General features: G+C 44.2%; 1 protein-coding gene across 1 annotated transcript in view; it reads right to left on the bottom strand.

The window, feature by feature from the left end:
- The window catches only part of CCN6 (cellular communication network factor 6), a 48,602-nt gene that overhangs the window by 5,396 nt on the left and 19,656 nt on the right, over window positions 1-23,550 (bottom strand). Inside the window, exon 4 of the mRNA XM_073627104.1 lies at window positions 1,267-1,460. Within this exon, the coding sequence (XP_073483205.1) occupies window positions 1,267-1,460 (194 nt within the window). The remainder of the gene's footprint in view (window positions 1-1,266; window positions 1,461-23,550) is intronic.

Here is a 23,550-nt window from a genome sequence, read left to right as displayed (position 1 = left end):
CTCCGGTGGGTTTAACAAGATTTGTCTTTTTTTTTTTTTGCTGATCCGAAAATGATCCAGTCCGTGACTCTGATCCGAGGATCGATCCGATCCGTGAGTTTTGTGATCCGTTGCACCCCTATTTAACGTGAACGACGAAGATTCGACAAAGCAACGAAAAACATACAATCTTTGGCTTATAGTGTCTGTCGAAAGTTCTAAGAAGATTCGATGGAGCAGCTAAACTGTACGACGCTGCAATCGTACATTTCTGGTCAAATGCATCCGCCCATAGGCTATAGAAAAATTCTAACGTTGGTTGACTAATAAAATAATTAATAAATATAATTATTACTAGTCATACAACATTAGAATTCTACTACAGCTAGCTTGTAGGCGGAAAATTCGACCGGAAATGTACGATTGCGGTGTCAGTACAGTTTAGCTGCTCCGTCGAATCTTCTTTGAACATTCGACAGACACCATAAGCCTTCAATGACAGATTCGACCTTAATTTGGATTTTCGGACGAATGCAATTTTTAATGAAAAACGAAATAAATAAAATCGAATTTTGGGAGTAACTAAATAAATTTATTTTTCGGACGTAAACGAAATTCAGAAACAAAATATTTCAGTGTGCACATGTCTAGTTGTAACCTTCTCATATATCTACTGTAAAACTAGCCACAAACAGGCAGGTTTGTTAACTTTTAATACAGTACATATTTAAATACCATATTTCACTGTACTGGTTAGCTGGAAGATGATCAAGTCTGGATCCCTGGCACTTATACATTTTGGATACTATTGAATTTCCTTTGTTACCCATGTAAAATGTACAGTAACACTTTTTTATTTATTTAGCACCAACAAACAAAGCTTTAGAGAATTCATGGAACCATTTACATCAACTCCTGCCACAGAGGCACTTGCATTCAAATATAGCTACCACAATCCTGAAAGCATGTGTACATACTCTAGGGCTAATTTAATCAGAATCCAAGCAAATTGAAAACATGTATTTATGTTTTCAGAAGAGATTTGAGAAATTATAAGAAACCAATCCAAGTAAAGGGTGAATGTAGAAATTCCATACAGACTGGGTCCTGGTGAGAAGTGAACCTAGCAGCCAAGTGTGCATGACACGCTTTGAGTTCTGGAATATCTATTATGGTATAACTAACAAATCTCCACAAATGTATTCCAATGGTTTGAACTTAAAATACCTATTACATAGTTAAAAAATGTACATTGATGACCTAAAAAGGAAATTCATACATGCTTACCTTTATAGCATTGAGAAGAGTACTATTACATGGTCGTAGGTAGCATAGTCTTTTTTCTTTTGTCATTTCACATTTGCTGTTTTCGTTGGTAACTCTGATAGAGATTCCCATGCCACATGTTTTGGAACATGGACTCCATTGAGTAGCTTGGACAAGGCATTTCTTTTTCCAAACAAGTGGTAAAATCTTGTACACTGAAACAAAGCATAGTATATTTAAAGTGAGTTTTCCAAAAACCTGACATTTCAGGTTATGGGTGGACAGCAATGGGCTGAGTCACCCACTGCTTATATTGCTGTTCACTCCAGATGAGACCTTCCCCTGCATTCCTGGGTGTTACACACCCACCATAGGTTTTCTTTCCCAAGATTTAGTAGGGTGACTTCATTGTCACGATTTCCTTGTAGTTCCTTGTTTAGAGCACATTGAAAGACTGGAACTCTTGGGCTGAGTCCCAAAGAGGTGCAACAAGCTGGTGTGTAATTCAACCTAGTAGCATCTACCAAAAACCCAAATAAATAACAAAGAGAAGAGCTTTGTATGCATCTATGTTCTTAATTGCAATATATAGACTTTTCAGTGTTTTAAAGCCAGAGGTTAAGGAAATTGCACCCAGGCAACTAGCAGTGTCACAAGGACAGCAATCATATTTTCTTATTACATATTTATTTTAAACAGTATATACAAAAAATTTACCAAAATTTGAATGCATAAAAGCTGGAGAAATTTTAGGTCTCCTTCACGCATGTCTGATGTGTTGCAGTGCATTAGTGCATGCACATTCTTGCTTGATATTTTATCCTAGCATATATTGCATGTTCCACAAGGTATGCCATGACCATCAGCTAAAGTAGGAAGCTTTCCAATCATGTGTGCACATTTATCTATATGAGAAATACAGCAGTTAATGTGGGACTAAATTCTATAAGATACCTCCATCCTCCAGTGAAACAACCGTTACATCCACTGTTACAGCCGGTGTCATCTCTTTCCCTGGGCTACAAGTCTTTTCAGGGCATACAAGTCTTAATATTTTAAACCAGACTAGGTTTAAGTATGCAGGTTTATTTTAAAGGCCAAAGTTATATGTCTGAAGTTATTTATTTTTATGCATTAGGGAAGCTAGGTCAGAGACGATTAAGAGTGAGTGTGAGTAGCAAGATTTCTCTGGTTATCATAGCAATTTAAGAAATACGTGTCTCAATATGTCCAGTCCTCCTACCTAGGGTAGGAGTGTGCTAAAGAGATGGATAAGAACTAATAAGCTCAGGTGTGACTCATCTACATACATACCTGTCTTAACCAGCTTTCAAGGTCTTCCTGTGGGTATCTCTGTTTAAAACACTGACATTTCGAGTTCTGTTAGGATCAAGAATAAAATGTACATTTCCCAATTTTGGTTCCCTCCTGGTACCTTGATTTTCTGCAATGACCCAGACACATACTCTTAGGTTACCTGGTGTCTGATTGAGTTGGCTCTTGGAAAAAAATGTGTGACTCCATGTAAAGCCTAGCACACACGGGCTGAATATTGGGTGGTATTGGGCGATTCAATAGAAACCGGCCAACATTCGGCCCGTGTGTACGGCAGCCAGTCCGACAGAAGCCGACCGTACGGCCAACTTCTGTCGAAGGAGCATGACCAAAAAGGGTCATCTGATCAGCGAGCTCAGCCAATGACCGGATGTTTTGGCGGGGGGGTGGGGAGCGTCCCCTATCAGAACATAACTCAGCAGGGGAGGTCGCTGTACTAACATCGCATAGTTAGTACTGCAGCTCCTCCCTAGCTCTTCAGTTATGTTTTGTTCAGCCTGCTAATAGTGTGTACCAGGCTTAAGAGAGGCTATTGTCCACAACTGCATGTATTTTGTAAAGGGATAATGTGATGACAATATAGAGCTAGTAAAGCCACATCCTGCATCTATAATGGCCGAGAAACCCGAAACAGCTGTATGCAAATTGGTAATATTGGTTCTGTAATATTTGGGCAATATCTGTTTTATACACCATCAGGTCTTGATGCACACATGGCTAAAAGGGGGTAAAAAAATGATTTGCATGACTCTGCCCACCTACCTATAAGCAGAGACTGATCTCTTTGTTTTTAGATTTTGTGCTGGAAGTAAGGATTTGTAAATACCTTCTGTTATAAGAAGACAGTGCTTTAAATTGTTGCTGATTACCAACTAACCATGGTAATCTTCAATTTTATGTCACAGATCATTTGTTCCTGCTCATTGCTTTTTTTTTTTTATCAAGACTGCAATATTGTGAGGTATTCTGTTTATAACATGGTTTTGACACTCTGTATAGGTGATTTGCCAGGGTGGCCATAAAACTTCAAATTCTTCTCCTGATGCATCAATCTAACTCGAATTAGACCATGGAAGGTTACAAAATTCTTTTTTCTTTTGTTTACAAATGTTTTATTGAAAAGAGTTATTGTTTTACCCAAAATTAGTTTTTCTAACATTTGGAAGCACGCATTATTGCACACACTGTTTTCCAATGTATTCAACTGATAAGAAGTAAATAAGTACTTTTACAATGTGTGTACTGCTCCATCATTCAGTTAGCCCAAGATACTATGCAGTAGATTCCAAAGTAATCAGCAACATAAAGATGTCTCTGCACTGGTGGCTATTGATGAGCCTGCCTATAGCCATCTTCAGTCACTGCTTGCTTAGTTTCCTATCACAATATACAGTATACCCTCACTTTTATAACTACAGATAAACGAACTACATTTTTTTACAAAGAAAGATATAAGGATAGCTGTGAAGTACAGAGATTAAGCTTTGGATCGATGTTTCAAAGATCTCTGAAAAGTTATTACCTATAATACTTATAAAAGAATACCTTGTGATTCAAAAGTCCTCTTTGTTTAATTTTGTTAATAAAAGCATCTACTCTCACCTTGTCTGCATTAGTACTTCGTAAAGCATTAAGGTAGCCTTTCAACATTGCCCATCCTTAACATTGTTCATTAATATGACCAAATCTATACGTATACCTGAAAGGTAGACATTGGTTTAATGCTGTCAGATGAGGAAGCAGGTTAAAAGCCATGGAACTTATCTGCAATACATAAGAGCATGTTAAAATGTTAGTTTGAATATTAAATTGTTTATCTCATGCTATCATACAAAGATTCAAAGCAAAGCTGATAAGTGCCAAGGCATGAGATTACTTTTATCTATGCAAGCTGTGTTATATTATCAATTTATATATTGTCAATATACACCTCAGGTTATTTATTTTTATTTTTATTTTTGTCTGTTACCTGCTAAGGAGATTTTCCTTTACTTCCTGTCTTAAAGGCACAGCAGAAGTTTTCACAAAGGGAGGGGAAATTTCTTACACAGTTGTCGTCAGAATATATGTCCTCATGTGATGAATTTCCTTCTCTCTCTCTCATGACAACTCTAAAACTTTGGATCTCCTCTCACTTTCTGTTCAATGACAACAGTCACCAGAAATAGAGGGGTGAATTTCTCCAGTGGGGACACAGCCAGCAATAAAAACTTGGCAAATGGTTTAAGCCTTCCCACTCTAAGCAAAACTAAAAATAAAGTTTTGCCTTTACATACACTTTAAATGTAACCCTAACCTTTAACTGAACACCCACTTTTACAACTCTTCAGCATCCCTCACTAAACTGTGCACTGTAAACAAATTGGATATTTTTTTATTTTTTTTCTCAGCACCTACTGTATATCTGCTGTATTCATTTTTCACTTCCTCCTCCCTGGCCGCGGCCCATCGCATCACTTCCTGCTTGCAATGCCTTCTGGGAAGGGGCGGCAACTTCCTCTGAAACTGCCGTTGCTATGGAAACCTGACCTGAAAACTATTACACTGCATGTCCTGCACTGAGCATGTGTGAGATCTGCAAGGATGAGATCCAGGAAGAAATACAGTCTGGCTTCAGATGCCCACACTTAAGATGGCCACGGCCTGCTGTAAGTTTATAAAATAACAAACTACTGCTATGAACTAACAAAACAGACCTTAGTTTACAGATTAACTTTACTAGAATACATTAAGCTTGTGTATTATAGGGGTATTTTTATTTAAAAAGTATAATTTCGGCCGGAACAAGTTTAGTAACAAGTTTAGTAACAAGTGTTACTAAACCCAGGACCCTGCATTCACTATATCTGGTCTCCCACAGTACACAGAACATGGAAATGCAATTACTTTAGTAAATATAAACTGCTAAATTAAGTATGGAAGCTGCGCTTAGGACAAAACGTATAGGTATGCAGCCCCCCTAAAGGAGTTTCCCTGAGGATCCTCCACAGAGTAATGGGATATAAATTAAAAGGGGTGTGGCGCTCCCTACGGGGTTTAGGGATAGTGTAAGGGAGGGGGACGGGGTTGTCTGATGGGTTGTATTACATCCAAAGGTGATATCCCCCAATCATAAAAGGGATGTGTGCTGAGACCCCTAAGTCTGTGATAGGTCTGCACCATACATCACCACAAGAGCATATACACACTGACTTTTACTGTTGTGGGTTTAGTAACACTTGATGACGTCAGTTGTGACGAACTGGTCGTAGGGTCATCACATATACATGCACTGCGCATGCGCGAATTGTTTTTATAGATACTAGCAGAGCTTTTTACATTTATCCTTGCAAGGAACGCTTTCTATGTATTTTTGGAACTTTAAATAAATCTTCAAAGGAATCTCTGCACTATTGGAGTCTCTTTTTTCTCCTCCTTTTGGATAATACAATGGATGCTTATGCCCGACCCATGGAAGCACACGTCCATTGGTGTATAGCGATTGTCTCCTGGGAGTGCGTCATTGAAGATGATCTTCATTGATGCTGACCGGTCACCTATGTAGGAGGTCTGTGAGATCCTAGCAGCGTTCCTGTTGCTCTACTAAGCCTGTTTTGACCCCCCTGAGTAAGGGCGGTCGCAGGCTTTCTGGTAAGCCTCCATTGTTTTTATTAAAAGGTGACGGGCAGCACAAGTGGTGGAAAACATAGACCCTGCGTCACGCATTGGAAAACTTCCATTTGGATATTTTCACTTATGAATTGTTTTTGTCACCAATTTTTTGTGTTTTTTTATGCATGTTTACTGCCAATGGCGTAATTACATATGGACTTTTTTTTCATTTCATTTTTCATTTTGCACTGGATTATTGATCACTATTGGTATACTAGCAATATACTGTATATATTATTATTACACACATCATACTCACTTGTAGTATTTATCCGGCGCTGCACTCTTACCTTTATCTATAACACTTTAACCCAATCCCAAAAATCAACCCCTAACTTAAATTTAATCACAACACCCTAAATGTAACTCACAACCCTTATCTAACAATTAACGCTAAATTATTTCCTAAAAGATGTACAGATGTACTTATTAGTGAAATCACAGATATTTGACGGCAAAGAAGTCTCAGTAGTACAAAACACTGGTTCAGCAGCAGCAGTTGACTGCTTGTACTCTCATCTCTCATATATGTGCCCTTTAAAAACTCTTTCCTTTACCTTTGGATATGTACTATTTTGTAATATTAAGTTGTAAAATATGCAATATGTAGTCATTGCATTAATTTGAAAACTTATATTACGCCTCTTGCAGTTCACCTGTATAAAATAGTAAACCTGTTTACAAATCCAAATTAACGTTAAAGATATTTGTTTACAATTACAGAGCAGTCACTACTCTAACCTGGATTTTCCAACGTCCAATCAGGACCACAAGAGATCTTCATCTTTAAGCTGAACTATAGGCTCCCCCTAACTGTCTTTTTTAGTTCTACACCCATAGCACATTACATTTTTTCGTTTCAGTGGTAAAAAATGTATCCTCCTTACCAGAATTTGCCCCTAATAAATTGCCCCTGTTCCTTTGTAGCCCCTGTCAAGTTCGACTAAAGGAACTGGAAGAAATAGCCCTGAGCTTGGGAAAGATATCTCCAAGAAATCAATGTGGCATTTCATCTTGCAGCCAATGCCTGTGAGTGGCAATGAGGGCAGTGAAAAGGGCAGTATGAGGGAATCAGAAAATGTCCCTCGTACTCTATTACTTCAAGCTCTGCTGTCACCAACATGTTTGGGAGATGGTCCACTCCATGTCTTGCTCATACTGGTGGACAAACAAAGATTTGGTGGGCACACCCCAAAAGATGCATTAGAGATGGTGCAGCCATAAGACCATAAAATAGGACAAAATATTACAACGCACGCATCTAAAAAATGCATTCACCTCCTGCAAGGCTATTTAAAACACCTGAACAACAAAGTACCCTATTATCCGTGAGTCCTACGCTATCTATAGAATGGAAGATCCTGCTTTGTCGCAGTAAGTGGGCTTAAGCACCATATACAAACAAAGCCTGGGGAATGCCCAGGAAAAAACCAATGCCTACTTACCACCAACTTGCAGAGGTTTTTTCCTGGGCATTCCCCAGGCTTTGTTTGCATCTGTTTGTAGCCCTCCAAAGCCGCTTACTGCGATAGCCAGCTATAGCCAGCTATAAATGAAGGCGGTGGCAAGTTTTTTGAGATCACCTTGATGTGTTTATTGGTCCAGAAACGCACCAGCACCTTTGCAGCCATGGTGCTATTTGCTGGGTGTTTGGTGTGCTTCTGTACCTTTAAGAAGGGATGGGCTCCCTTCAGTCCACCTGCCAGCATTTATCCATTAGAATGCATGTGCCTCCACTGTGGGGACACTCATATTTTAGTGTTAGGACCACAGATATCAGGGTGCCGTGACGAGGCTCTGTGGCTTACGCATGCATTTGCAAATGCGTGCGGACTAAACCCCTGTTTTTAACGCGTACTGTTGGACAGGTCAATTTGGTTGTCTGCGAGTTGGTGGTAAGTAGGCTTTGTTTTTTTCCTGGGCATTCCCCAGGCTTTGTTTGATTAAGCACCATATAGCCATATGGTGTTACCAAATCCCCATATTTTTTTAAAATGTTCAGGTGTTTTAAATAGCCTTGCAGGAGTTAAATGTAATTTTTTGCATGTATGCGCTCTTTTATAGTCTTATGGCTGCACCATCTCTGATGCATCATTTAGAGTGTGCCACCCAAATCTTTGTCTATTGTATGGATTCTGACCAAATCCTTTTGGGCTGGAGAACCCCACTCCCTCATCATTGCCTCTCATTAGTGTCCACCTGTGTTATAGGAGGAGCCCTTTAGTTCTCCCATATAGAGGTGTGTATTTCTCCCATGGTTCAGAGAAGCAAGATCTTCCATTCTATGGATAGTGTAGGGCCCACGGATAATGGGATACTTTGATGCAGTAAGTGGGCTTAAGCACCATATAGCCATATGGTGTGACCAAATCCCCATATTCTTTGAAAATTTTCAGGTGTTTTAAATAGCCTTGCAGGAAAAAGAATGCTGGGAGGGTTACACTGGGCTAAATAGACCATTGACTTAGACCCCTTTCACACTGAAGGCGTTTCCAGGCGCTAAAAATAGCGCCTGTAAAGTGCCTGAAAAACGTCTCACCTGCAGTCCCAGTGTGAAAGCCAGAGTGCTTTCAAACTGGGGCGCTACGCTGGCAGGACGCTAAAAAAGTCCTGCAAGCGGCATCTTTGGGGAGCTTTAGGAGCGCCCCTGAAATCAATGGGCAGCGCCGCCAAAGCGCCGGGCGCTATTAACCCCTTCATCAGTCAAAAGCTCCCCGCTAGCGGCCGAAAAGAGCTGCTAAAAATAGTGGCGCTTTACCACTAATGCGGCCGCGCTCTCGGTGTGAAAGGGCTAGTAGTGAACAGCTTTTTTTTTAAATAATACATTCTGCAGATAACACACAATTCACACTCCGTTGGTGCATCAGATTTACTAACAATTCCTACCTACTGTTCCCTGGACCTCAGCATTAACACACAGTTTTCGGCCTTCTCTGATTTCTCACTGTTAGATTTTTTTTTAATCTTTCCCCTTGCATGTAATTTATTAAAGCATGTAACTCTTTATAAAAGCCAGTCTTTGCCAGATATTTCCTAGTGTGGCTTATCTAATCTCAAGTTTCCCCTGGCAGTTGGATAATTATGGCCAATACCTGCTTATGACATTTTTTATTTATTTTTTTTACAAATGATCCAATTTTTTTTATAATAGGTTAGTTAGTTTTTGTATCTTAATCAAATTAATTCATATGATTTCTCACTAGAACATAGTTGCCAACAGTCTCGATTTTCCTGGGACAATCCCGAATTTGGGACCCTCGTCCCGATTTAAGCTTGTCCCGATAATTTTTCCGGGGTTTTGAGTTTGTCCCGAGAAAATCGGGAATGTTTTTGCTAAAAAACGGCAGCGGCTACACAAACATAGCCGCCGCCGCCACCATGAGTGTTATTTCCCCTTGTGTTCAGTGCAGAGGAGAGGGGCAGCCAATCGGCTTCTCTCTTCAGTGTGCCTATTGGCTGCAGGGATTGGCGGCCCCTCCCCGCTCTCCACTGAACACAAGGATGTAATCATCTGCCGCCGCCGCCCCTCCGCCCCATGTGTCAGCTGCACAGAGAGATCCCGGGTGTCTTTTGGATGAGGTACAGGGAGAGATGGAGCTGGGTTCTGTTAGACCAAGCTCCACTGGGGACTCCTGATGTAAGGGGGGGTCCGCTGGGGACTCTTGATGTGAGGGGGGCTCCGCTGGGGACTCCTGATGTGAGGGGGGCTCCGCTGGGGACACCTGATGTGAGGGGGGCTCCGCTGGGGACACCTGATGTGAGGGGGGCTCCGCTGGGGACTCCTGATGTGAGGGGGCTCCGCTGGGGACTCCTGATGTGAGGGGGGTCCGCTGGGGACTCCTGATGTGAGGGGGCTCCGCTGGGGACTCCTGATGTGAGGGGGCTCCGCTGGGGACTCCTGATGTGAGGGGGCTCCGCTGGGGACTCCTGATGTGAGGGGGTTCCGCTGGGGACTCCTGGTGTAAGGGGGGGGTCCGCTGGGGACTCCTGGTGTGAGGGGGGCTCCGCTGGGGACTCCTGGTGTGAGGGGGGCTCCGCTGGGGACTCCTGGTGTGAGGGGGGCTCCGCTGGGGACTCCTGATGTGAGGGAGGGCAACGCTGGGACACCTGATGCAAGGACGGACTCTGCTGGGGCACCTGATGCAAGGAAGGACTCTGCTGGTGGCAGGCGATGTGGCAGGTGACACGCTCAGGGATCCCACTGATTCGGCATTATGGTGAGTTGAATGATTTCATTTTATATTACAATGTAATAATAGAAATAATGCACTTCAATCATCCTGACACCATAACAACCATGGTGATGGGATGATTGAAGTGCTAACACCAGGTGTTTGGAGTATCTTTATCTGCTGATTGTTAAACTTTCTAGAATATACATATTTCCATTGTTGTGTAGGATCTGGGGCTGCTGTCCCTCCATCCCTCTCCCCCCTTTCCTTCTCCATCCTCATTCATCTCAGACTCTAACCACACCCCTTTGAGCCACGCCCACTACTTCACGTAAACCATGCCCATTTTTCGCAGCGCCGTGCTTCGCGCGCCGCATTCTACTTTTCCCCTGTACCACGCCCACAAATGCATGCCCCCGCCCCCTAATTATAACAAGACTCTGCCTACAGCCAAAAAAGTGTCCTTAAAAATGTTTTCACAATGTTGGCAACTATGCTAGAATAATATACTGATATAATGAATTACTTTAGGCAGAAATGCCCCCCTGGATCTGCCCCCTGTATCACATGTGACTAGTTGTGAATGACTTGATCACATCTCTGTGATCAAGCCCATATTGGATGAAACATTAGAGAAGGGTGGTCCTAGGTAGGGAAGCAGTGTGATTTGTCGGGCTTTAATAAAGTTGGATGTGGTCTGTCATCTTCAGTGTGCACCTTCCTGCTTAGTTGTGAACCTGTGATGAAAAGCCTTCTATCAGTTACCAGAAGAAAAATGTAGCATAATTTTCTTTTTGTTATTGAGGGAAGCAGCACTTTTCCTTTTTACATGGAATAGCTTAAATAGAATACTGTAATTGCCATATATGATAGCATATCTCCATACAGGGATTGCTTTAGATTTGCATCACCCGGTCCCTATATTAGTGGACAGGTAAGTATGTGAGTATTACATTAGTGGCTGGAAAAGCATTAATGAAGTAGCATTTGTATATATTATATATATATATATATATATATATATATATATATATACTTTTTTTTTCGGAGAATAGGTGCAGGAACTCCCCCCGTCTGAGTCACCCCTTGTCTGCCCCCACCCACCTCTGACCACCGTCCCTTGATTCCACCCCCTACCCACCTACCAGTACTGCACCTTTTAGAAAACCCAGAACCAAGTATCATTTTGTGGTGCTAAATCATTTGTATGGAACATGTTAATGATAAAAAGAAAAGCAGTAAAATAGATCCCCTGCAGCCAGCAACAATAGAATCCCAGCATTAGATCCCCACACAACAATAGACTCCCCCAGCAACAATGGACTCCACCCCAACAACAATAGAATCCCTGCAGCAACAGTGAACCACCCACAACAAAATATCCACCCAAGCAACATTAGATCCCCCCCAGCAGCAACAACAGATCTCCAAGCAGGCAGCATCAATAGATCCTCCAGCAGCCAATAAAAATAGACCTCTCCCTCAACAGTAGATCCCTTCCAGCAACATAAGACCCCCCCCCAGCAGCAATAGATTCCCTATCAGCAACAATAGACCCTCACACAAAATCAGATCCCCACCAGTGACAATGGATCCTCCAGCAGCCAACATCAATAGACCCTCCAGCACACCCCATGCTATTATATACATTCAGTGCTGGAGGTGCCGGAACTGCATTCCCCCGCGTTCCCGCTGAAAAAAAGCCCTGTGTATATATATATATATGTATATATATATATATATATATATATATATATATATATATATATATATATAATTTTTTTTTTTTTTTTTTTTTTTTTTAATTATTATTTATTTTATTTATTTCAGGTACTTATAGCGCTGTCAATTTACGCAGCGCTTTACATATACATTGTACATTCACATCCGTCCCTACCCTCAAGGAGCTTACAATCTAAGGTCCCTAACTCACATTCATACATACTAGGGACAATTTAGACAGGATCCAATTAACCTACCAGCATGTCTTTGGAGTGTGGGAGGAAACCAGAGTACCCGGAGGAAACCCACGCAGACACAGGGAGAACATGCAAACTCCAGGCAGGTAGTGTCATGGTTGGGATTCGAACCAGTGAACCTTCTTACTGCTAGGTGACAGTGCTATCCACTACACCACTGTGCACCACTTTATATATATATATAAAAGATGCCGCGCTTTCTTAATAATGTGAACAATACATATGTAATAATGAGTATATAAAGTGACAATAGTGAAATAAAGTGCTATAATGCCTAAAGAAAATACACTAATAATAAATCTTGTGAATCAAAACAACATGATTACATCATAAAGTCCATTTCAAAAATAATTAAAATTATATCATGATAATCCAAATATGAAATGAATAAATAAAGTGACAAATGGTGAAGTAAAGTACTATAGTGCGTGAGTATAATACACTGACAGTGAATCTCATGAATCAGTGCAACATGATTAAACCATAAAGTCTATTTCAAACATAATTGATTCTTGGTATGGTGATCCAAACGTGTTCATGTGTCCACACACTGGTTCCCCCCCCCCTATGTGAATCCGCTCACCTCAGCGTGTGACCTCACAATTAAGTTCAGTCAAAACATGCATGTGAACCACTTCTGGGTTCTGTGAATGCAGTGGGATCCTGGGCTGCCCAATAGCACTGTCTCCACATACATATAGGATATATAAATAAGGCTGGATAGTGTGATACGGTTTAGTATATAAAATTGCATTTAAACAGAAGCCCCTCTCCAGGGTACTCACATGATACAGGTGCTTCAGTGCACCATTGTCATGTACCTTAAGGTAGAGCCTGACGAGCAGAGGAAAACCTATCATACAACTCCTGATCAAGGGCCACTGAGTTTGCAACAGCGGCCGCGAGAGCATGGTGGGGTAGGAGTGTCTGTGATGTTCTCCGTAGCAGGAGGACACTGGTAGCAGCCAGCAGCAGTAGTGGAGCTGCGATTGGTGGCTGTGGGTGCAGGCACTTGTGGATGCAGGGCTGCTGCAGATGTAGGGAGGCTATTGGTGCCGGTTACCGCGGAAGCAGGTACGTGGAGGCTGAAGCAAGGTGCATAGTGAGACAAGCCAGGTCAGATACAGAGGAATCAAGGTACATGAGAGATAACATTTAAGAACGGTCAAGTTCAGGCAAAGGTTTGGCAACAGAGAAACCCGGAGGTAAGACTGAAGAAAGGTCAAACAAGCCGAGGTTGCGAATGGAGAGAATCAGAGTAGTCAGGAAGCCAGGTAACAATCAGATCAAGGATAGGCACTGGAAACAGGATACAGGGGAAAACTGCAGATCAGACAGCAAAGGCCCTAGTACATCTGCCATCCTTATATACTACAAATGGGCGCCAATGCTAATAGGGTCACGCACACGTGTGCGCATAGGCATTCGCCTGAGCCCACAGACCTGCCTGTCAGGAGGGACGTCATTGGAATTGTGCTCACGCATGTGCAATGATCTCTATCGCTACACATCTGCTCTTCTATGGCCAGCGCGTCCCTGACATTGCCCCCCCCCCCGCTTATGGGCAGCCTCCGGATGCCCACTCGGCCCTCCCTCTGCAGGTGCCTATGGAGAAAATCCTGTATCAACTCTTTTGCATGGATATTCCCCTCGGGTTCCCAGGAGTTGTCCTCTGGACCATAACCCCTCCATTTTTTAGATATTGCAGCTGGTCTCTCCTTCCCCTGCAGTTCAGAATGGCCTCCACCTCATATTCCTCATCACCATTGATTAACACTGGTTCGGGTGGGCCCAACCCTCTGTCAGGGGAGGGGCCCTGTATCTCTTCAACAGTGATAAGTGGAATACTGGGTGGATTCTAAGTGATTCCGGCAAGGACAGTTCATACAATACCTCGTTCAATCTTCGTTTTACCAGAAAAAGACCTATGAACTTGGGCGCCAGCTTCTTTGATGAGCATGCCAGCCTGAGGTTTGCTGTGGATAGCCATACTCGATCTCGTGTTTGAAGATTCAGCTCCCCTCTCCTCTTTTTGTTGAATGCCATCTGTGCCTTTGTCACTGCTTCCTGTAGGATCTTGTTGTTGTAGCTGAGGAACTCCATTGTATTCTGTACTGCTGGGACTGAGGACTCAGAAACAAAATCAGGTAGAAAAGATACGTGGAAACCATAGTTTGCAAAAAATGGGGACTGTACTGTGGCAGAATGGCTAGCATTATTGTATGCAAACTCGGCCAGGGGCAACAATGACACCCAATTGTTTTGTACAAACGATGTAAAACACCGGATGTACTGCTCCAGGGTCTGATTTGCTCTCTCTGTCTGTCCATTAGTTTGAGGGTGGTATGCAGAGGATAATGCAGAGGATAAGGATAGCTCAATCTTCAGGGCCTGTCAGGGCTGGGCTCAGCCCTTACTTCTCTGAGCTGGCCACTCAGCTGTCGGCTCAGCTTCGCCTTCGTCAACATCACAAGAAGCATCTCCTGTGTTCCTGTTTAAAGACTGGCTTTGCTGACATCCCTCCTGGCTCCGGATCCTGCTTGCTATTCCACTGCTTTGATCACTGACTTCTAGCTTGGCTGACTATCTGTTCCGGTTACTGAACTTTGGCTATGTTTTGACTATGTTTGTTATTTTTACTTTTATTATTATTATTTAACTGTACTTCTGTCTTGGTCTGATTTCATGGTTTCTGACAGAACCTCACATAATGCTCACCAAAACCGTGAGGTGAACTGCACCCCCCGGTCAGATACAATGTTCACTGGAACCCCATGCAATCTCACAATCTCCTTAATAAAGACTCTGGCCATCTCCATGGCAGATGGGGTATTCTTCAATGGTAGGAAGTGGGCCATCTTTGATAGTCTATCTACTACCACAAAGATTTCCGTGCATTCCTCTGATGGTGGGAGCTCTATGATAAAGTTCATTGCAATCATTTTCCATGGTCTATCTGGAACAGGTAGTGGTTTCAGTAACCCCCAGGCTCGGCTTCTTGCAGGCTTGCTTCGGATACAGATGGGGCAGCAATTCACATAACTCTTGCAGAACCCCTCTAAGTCTGGCCATCAAAAGGTACGAAGTATCAAGTCTATTGTTTTTGTGATGCCGAAATGGCCTGCCAATGGGTGATCGTGAAGAAGCTTTAGCACTTGTACCCGGCCTGGTCTGGTTTGAAAATTTAACTCTCCCACCATTGTAACCCATCTCTGGCTACCAAGGTTACCCCGGGGGGACTACTGATATTAGTGGAGGCCTGTTTACCCTGTGACAGTAGATCAGGTTGTAATAGCAGAAAGTTACCTGTGGGTAAAATGGTATCTGGTACGGCCGTTTCCCTTGGGTCGTCGTACATCCTTGACAATGTGTCTGGTTTAAGGTTCTTGGATCCGGGTCTGTAAGTGATATATAAAGGTAAATCTTGTGAAAAACAGCACCTCAGCCATCAGGCAGATCATAGGTATTCTAGGTTTTTGTGATCTGTGTAGATCAGTATGGGGTGTGCTGTGCCCTCGATTCTTCTAATGCCGCCTTAATGGCGAGTAATTCTCAGTCACCCACATCATAATTTCTCTCTACTGGGGAGAGTCGGCGGGAGAAGAAGGCTATGGGGTGCATCAGGTCCTTTAATCCCTGGCGTTGTGACACCACTGCTCCTATTGCTGACTCTGAGGTGTCTACCTCCAAGATGTAGGGTAGTGCTGGGTTAGGGTGGCTTAGAATCGGGGCAGAAGTGAACAATTTCTTTAAGGTTTGGAACGCTTCATGGGCTTCTGTGCTCCAGTCGAATCGCAGGTGCGACTTGGTTAACTGGGTGACAGGGGTTATAATAGCTGAAAACCCCTTTATGAACCTCCTGTAGAAGTTAGCAAATCCTATGAATCGCTGCACCCCCTTCTTGTTAGTGGGTGCCAGCCAATCCAGGATGGCAGAAACTTTTTGGGGGTCCATTTTGATTCCAGCTGGAGAGATCATCAACCCCAAAAACTGAATGCTCTGGCACTCAGACTCACATTTCTCCATTTTGACGTAGAGTCTGTGTTGACAAAGTCGGAGCAGGACACTATTGACATGTCCTTGGTGGGTGTTCAGCGATAAGGAAAAGATTAGGATATCATCCAGATAAACAATGACAATGATATATAGAAGGTCCCATAAAACATCATTGATGAAGTGTTGGAAGGTGGCTGGCGAATAGCATAGGCCAAAGGGAATTACCAAATATTCATAATTACCAAACCTGGTGCAAAAGCTGTCTTCTACTTACCCCCTTCTCTGATGCGGACCAAGTTGTATGCTCCTGTGAGGTCCAGTTTTGTGAAGATGGTTGCTGTTCTCAGTTTTTGAAATAGCTCGGCATCAAGGGAAGAGGGTAGCGGTTCTTAACCGTGATCTTATTCAGTTCCCTGTAATCAACACATGGCCGTAAGGATTCTTCTTGGTCACAAAAAAGATTCCAGCCCCTGCAGGGGATGTGGACGGGCGGATGAATCCCTTCTTGAGATTCTCGTCCACGTACTCCCTTAGTGCTCCTTGTTCCTTCTCGGACAGGGGGAAGATGCGCCCGAAGGGAATCTCAGCTCCAGGGAGTTACCTCGATGGGGCAGTCATATGGTCTATGGGGAGGCAGTGTGTCTGCATCCTGTTTACTGAAAACATCCTGGTATTCCTCATTAGGGATGAGCTTCGTGTTCGAGTCGAACCCATGTTCGACTCGAACATCGGCTGTTCGATCGTTCGCCGAATTGCGAACGTTATGGGCCGTTCGCGCTAAATTCGTGTGGCGCGTCACGGCCCATAATTCACTGCGGCATCGCAGTGCATTGCTGGCTGATGATTGGCCAAGCATGCACTATGACCCGCATGCTTGGCCAATCACAGCGCCGTCAGTAGAGAGAGCTGTAATTGGCCAAAGCCAGGCTGGCTTTGGCCAATTATGGCTCAGGGGATTTAGTACACACCCCACACTATATAAGGCCGCCTGCACGGCGGCCCTGTGTAGTGTGTGTTCCGGTGTGCTGAGAGATAGAGAGAGAGAGAGACAGTGTCATTTGATTTGAGTTAGATAGATTAGGCAGAACAGTCAGTCAGTTAGCTGCACTTACAGTGTATTGTGTATATATATGCATCCCAGGTGTTGCATATATATATATATATACACTGTATTCAGTTTAGCTAGATCCGTTCCTGTTATCTTCTATCTAGACTATTTACATTTAGTGCAGTGCGTCCTGCTCACAGTGTTCAGCTAGATCCGTTCCTGTTATCTTCTAGACTATTTACATTTAGTGCAGTGCGTCCTGCTCACAGTGTTCAGCTAGATCCGTTCCTGTTAAATTCCTACTGACAGGCAGGCTTGTCTGGTTACAGTATATAAAGCTACCTGAAGAAAATTACAGGTGTTCTATTTGATCCTATTAGTACCACGGTCAGGCAGCTAGACTATTTACATTTAGTACAGTGCGTCCTGCTCACAGTGTTCAGCTAGATCCGTTCCTGTTATCTTCCTACTGACAGGCAGGCTTGTCTGGTTACAGTATATAAAGCTACCTGAAGAAAATTACAGGTGTTCTATTTGATCCTATTAGTACCACGGTCAGGCAGCTAGACTATTTACATTTAGTACAGTGCGTCCTGCTCACAGTGTACAGCTAGATCCGTTCCTGTTATCTTCCTACTGACAGGCAGGCTTGTCTGGTTACAGTATATAAAGCTACCTGAAGAAAATTACAGGTGTTCTATTTGATCCTATTAGTACCACGGTCAGGCAGCTAGACTATTTACATTTAGTACAGTGCGTCCTGCTCACAGTGTTCAGCTAGATCCGTTCCTGTTATCTTCCTACTGACAGGCAGGCTTGTCTGGTTACAGTATATAAAGCTACTTGAAGAAAATTACAGGTGTTCTATTTGATCCTATTAGTACCACGGTCAGGCAGCTAGACTATTTACATTTAGTACAGTGCGTCCTGCTCACAGTGTTCAGCTAGATCCGTTCCTGTTATCTTCCTACTGACAGGCAGGCTTGTCTGGTTACAGTATATAAAGCTACCTGAAGAAAATTACAGGTGTTCTATTTGATCCTATTAGTACCACGGTCAGGCAGCTAGACTATTTACATTTAGTACAGTGCGTCCTGCTCACAGTGTTCAGCTAGATCCGTTCCTGTTATCTTCCTACTGACAGGCAGGCTTGTCTGGTTACAGTATATAAAGCTACCTGAAGAAAATTACAGGTGTTCTATTTGATCCTATTAGTACCACGGTCAGGCAGCTAGACTATTTACATTTAGTACAGTGCGTCCTGCTCACAGTGTACAGCTAGATCCGTTCCTGTTATCTTCCTACTGACAGGCAGGCTTGTCTGGTTACAGTATATAAAGCTACCTGAAGAAAATTACAGGTGTTCTATTTGATCCTATTAGTACCACGGTCAGGCAGCTAGACTATTTACATTTAGTACAGTGCGTCCTGCTCACAGTGTTCAGCTAGATCCGTTCCTGTTATCTTCCTACTGACAGGCAGGCTTGTCTGGTTACAGTATATAAAGCTACCTGAAGAAAATTACAGGTGTTCTATTTGATCCTATTAGTACCACGGTCAGGCAGCTAGACTATTTACATTTAGTACAGTGCGTCCTGCTCACAGTGTTCAGCTAGATCCGTTCCTGTTATCTTCCTACTGACAGGCAGGCTTGTCTGGTTACAGTATATAAAGCTACCTGAAGAAAATTACAGGTGTTCTATTTGATCTATTTTGGGCCATGATCAGGGATGCATGCACTGTCCTGTCACCATTCGAGGAGGCCACGAGGATGGTGAGCAGTGACAGTGCATGCATCAGTGACACTGTCCCCCTTGTCCACCTGTTGGAGCACACGCTGCGTGGAATAATGGACAGGGCACTTGAGGCAGAACAGAGGCAGGAAGAGGAGGACTTCCTTAGCTCTCAAGGCCCCCTTTATCCAGACAGTGTTCCTGCGTGCCCGCCGATCACACAGGAAGAGGACGAGGAGGAAGAGGAGGAGGAGGAAGATTGTGTCAGTATGGAGGTGGAGCCTGGCACTCAGCATCAGCAGCAGTCTTTAAGGGATCAGTCCCAAGAAACACATGGACTTGTACGTGGCTGGGAGGAGGTGGCTGCGGACCATGTCGTTCTTAGTGACCCAGAGGACTCCGGACCGAATGCCTCAGCAAACCTACGCTGCATGGCCTCCCTGATCCTGCAAAGCCTGCGTAAGGATCCTCGTATTCGTGGTATCAAGGAGAAGGACCAATAATGGCTGGCAACCCTCCTTGATCCACGTTACAAGGGTAAGGTTGCGGACCTTATCTTGCCATCGCAGAGGGAGCAGAGGATGAAACATCTTCGGGAGGCCTTGCAGAAAGGTCTGTGCAACGCGTTCCCAGAGACTGGGAGGTTACAAACTCCTGTTTCTGGACAACGTGTTGCTGAGGCTTCGGTCAGTCAAAGAAGAAGCGGTGGAGAAGGTGGCCGTCTGACCGATGCGTTCAGACAATTTTTTGGTCCGCAGCCCCAAGGTATGATCGGTTCCAGCAACCATCGCCAGCGTCTGTTTTACATGGTGCAGGAATACCTAGGGGTAAGATCAGACTTGGACACCTTTCCCACCGAAAATCCTCTGGGTTACTGGGTCTTGAGGATGGATCACTGGCCAGAGCTTGCACAGTATGCAATTGAGCTACTGGCCTGTCCTGCATCCAGCGTTCTTTCGGAACGCACATTCAGTGCTGCTGGAGGCGTGGTAACCGATCACAGGGTGCGTCTGTCCACCGACTCGGTCGATCGGCTGACCTTCATAAAAATGAATGAGTCTTGGATCACCACCAGCTACCAAGCACCTGATGCTGATGTAACCGAATAATTTTTTTTGAAATCTCAGATCCATTCAAAGACTGCCTATGCTGATGCTGAGTGACTATCCCTGAGTAATTATCCTCTTCCTCCTCAATCATCACGCTGATAGCTTGTAAGAACATTTTTGGTTCTGGGCGCCACCACCAGTGCCTAAGGCACAATTTTTCAGCCCCTGTTTAACAGGGGCGTGTAATTACAATTTTTGATGTAATACTTTGCAGCAGGGCTCGTTCCTGCATTCCAACTAGAGTGTCTGTGAGGGGTTGCAGTGTTGTGGCACCAGCACCAGTGCCTAAGGCCCAATTTTTCTGCCCCTGTCTAACAGGGGCGTGTAATTACAATTTTTGATGCAATACTTTGCAGCAGGGCTCGTTCCTGCGTTCCAAGTAGAGTGTCTGTGAGGGGTTGCAGTGTTGTGGCACCAGCACCAGTGCCTAAGGCCCAATTTTTCTGCCCCTGTCTAACAGGGGCGTGTAATTACAATTTTTGATGCAATACTTTGCAGCAGGGCTCGTTCCTGCGTTCCAACTAGAGTGTCTGTGAGGGGTTGCAGTGTTGTGGCACCAGCACCAGTGCCTAAGGCCCAATTTTTCTGCCCCTGTCTAACAGGGGCGTGTAATTACAATTTTTGAAGCAATACTTTGCAGCAGGGCTCGTTCCTGCGTTCCAACTAGAGTGTCTGTGAGGGGTTGCAGTGTTGTGGCACCAGCACCAGTGCCTAAGGCCTAATTTTTCAGCTCCTGTTCAACAGGGGCATGTAATTACAATTCTTGATCTAATATTTCACAGCAGGGCCCTGTGAGGGCTTACAGTGTTGTGGCCACAGCAACACCTAAGGCCCAAATTTCTGCTGAGTATATAGGGCAGGACCCTACTTTCAAACATCTAACTTACAAACGACTCCTACTTGCAAACGGAAGGAGACAACAGGAAGTGAGATGAAATCTACCCCTAGGAAGGGAAATTCTTTCCTGTAAGAGTTAATATGGGAAAACAATTTCTCCTTTCCACTGATGCTTTCCAATCCTTGTTCCACAAAAAAACCCAAATTTTCAAAAAACATTTTTCATTGGGACAAAAAAGTGAGGTGAAATCTTCTGAAGAGGAGGAAAGACAGCAAAACAAATGTCACAGGGGTGATAACCCTTCCCTATGTTTTCCAAAAAGCTTAGAAAAGATTTTTTGGCTGGAGCTAAACACGTTAAAAATGTTCAAAATTACAAACAGATTCTACTTAACAACAAACCTACAGTCCCTGTCTTGTTTGCACCGCCTGTATACTGCTGTTCAGAGTATATAGGGCCTGGTGGCCCCACACCTTTCCTTATTTTAATTTGGGTGCGGGGTTCCCCTTAATATCCATACAAGACCCAAAGGGCCTGGTAATGGACTGGGGGGTACCCATGCCGTTTGTCTCACTGATTTTCATCCATATTGCCATGACCCGACATGACATTAAACCCGCAAGCAGTTTTAAATTAGATTTTTTCCTTTAAAAATGACATTTGGTGCAGGGACTGTTCTAAACATGGGAAACACGCGTCACTTTACAGGCATACTATAGACACCCCCCAGGTACGATATTTAAAGGAATATTTCACTTTTTTTTTTTTTACTTTAAGCATCATTAAAATCACTGCTCCCGAAAAAACGGCCGTTTTTAAAAGTTTTTTTTGCATTGATACATGTCCCCTGGGGTAGGACCCGGGTCCCCAAACCCTTTTTAGGACAATACCATGCAAATTAGCCTTTAAAATGAGCACTTTTGATTTCGAACGTTCGAGTCCCATAGACGTCAATGGGGTTCTAACGTTCGTGCGAACTTTCGGTCCGTTCGCGGGTTCTGGTGCGAACCGAACCGGGGGGTGTTCGGCTCATCCCTATTCCTCATAAGCCTTGGGTACAGGCTGACTTGTCTCCGGGTCTGAACCCATACATAGTAAGCTGGTTTCGGTCTCGGAGGCCCTAGGGGGGCAGTGTTCCTGGCAGTAATGGGACTGAAACTTGATCTCACCAGTGCTCCAATCGATCTGAGGGTTATGGGCTTGGAGCCGGGGAAGGCTCAGAATGATGGGAAATAGTGGAGATGAGATTGCATCCAGGTTTAGGAGTTCTTTATGCCAAGCTGGTGTAGTCACAGAGAGGGGCCAGGTCTCCTGGGTGACTGGTCCTGACTTAATACGGGATCTGTCAGCTAAGTATACCAAAAAAACCCTGCGTCTTGGATCGTAGTGGGAAGAGCTGTTGAGTAACAAAGGTCAGGTCGATAAAGCAGCTGCATGCCCTCGAATCAATAATGGCATAGACCCATACTACTCTGTTCGGACGGTGAAAAGAGAGGAGAAGCATGAGATGAGTTGCATGTGTTGACAAGGAAGACAGATGAGCTGGAGTTAGGTATGGGGGAGCACTTACGTCGTTTCGCTGGGCAGGCACGTATTTAATGGCCGGCTTCCCCGCAGTATAGGCATAGGTCCCTCTGTCTGCACCGCAGATGCTCTTCAGGAGATAATGTCGGGCGTAGTAATCCAATTTGCATGGGTTCAGACTCATTAGGGGCCGAGCTGGCAGAACTTGTAAGCATCATGGCTGGGTCGGACTGGGCATGATGAGCCAGAAGTGGGGCCCTTGGTGTCATCCAGACAGGCCGGTTGGATGGGATGAATCTCTGGGCTTAGCGCTCATGGAGCCGCTGGTCGATTTGGATTGTCAAGGTAATCAAGGCCTCCAGGGTATTAGGTACCCCGACCCAGGCGAGCTCGTCCTTGAGGTTCTCAGAAAGGCCCAAACGGAATTGGTTTTGCAGGGCTGCGTCATTCCATTGGGTGTCCCCATTCCAACATCTGAAATCTGGAATAATCCTCGGCTGCTCACCGACCCTGCTGCAGGGCATGGAGAACTGTTTCGGCCGTAACAGTACATTGGGGTCATCATATAGCTGTGCCATTGCGTTGAAACAGGATGACATTTCCTGCACTTGTGGATCCTCTTTCTTCAGTACCTGGTGGGCCCATGACTGAGGCACCCCTGCATGAGAGCAATGATGAACCCAACCTTTGTGGCCTCCAGAGAAAAGGTTTGGGGTTGGAGAGCGAAGTATAGTTGGCAGGCAGTACAGAAGGCCCGGAACTTGCTCCGATCCCCGGAGAATCGCTCGAGTGTGGGAACCCGCAGTTCTGGTGGTAGCATCATCACTGTAGGTGGAGGACCCACCTGTGCTGGAGCCGGACTGGTGAGAGAGCCGGGTGGAGTAGCAAGGGATTGTACCCATTTGTCCAGCTGAGTATAA

Source organism: Aquarana catesbeiana, linkage group LG04 (assembly GCF_042186555.1).
Source record: "Aquarana catesbeiana isolate 2022-GZ linkage group LG04, ASM4218655v1, whole genome shotgun sequence".
In the NCBI taxonomy this organism is placed as follows: Eukaryota; Metazoa; Chordata; class Amphibia; order Anura; family Ranidae; genus Aquarana; species Aquarana catesbeiana.
Note: the sequence above shows the minus strand (reverse complement) of the source record. Positions and strands in the feature narration are given on the sequence as shown.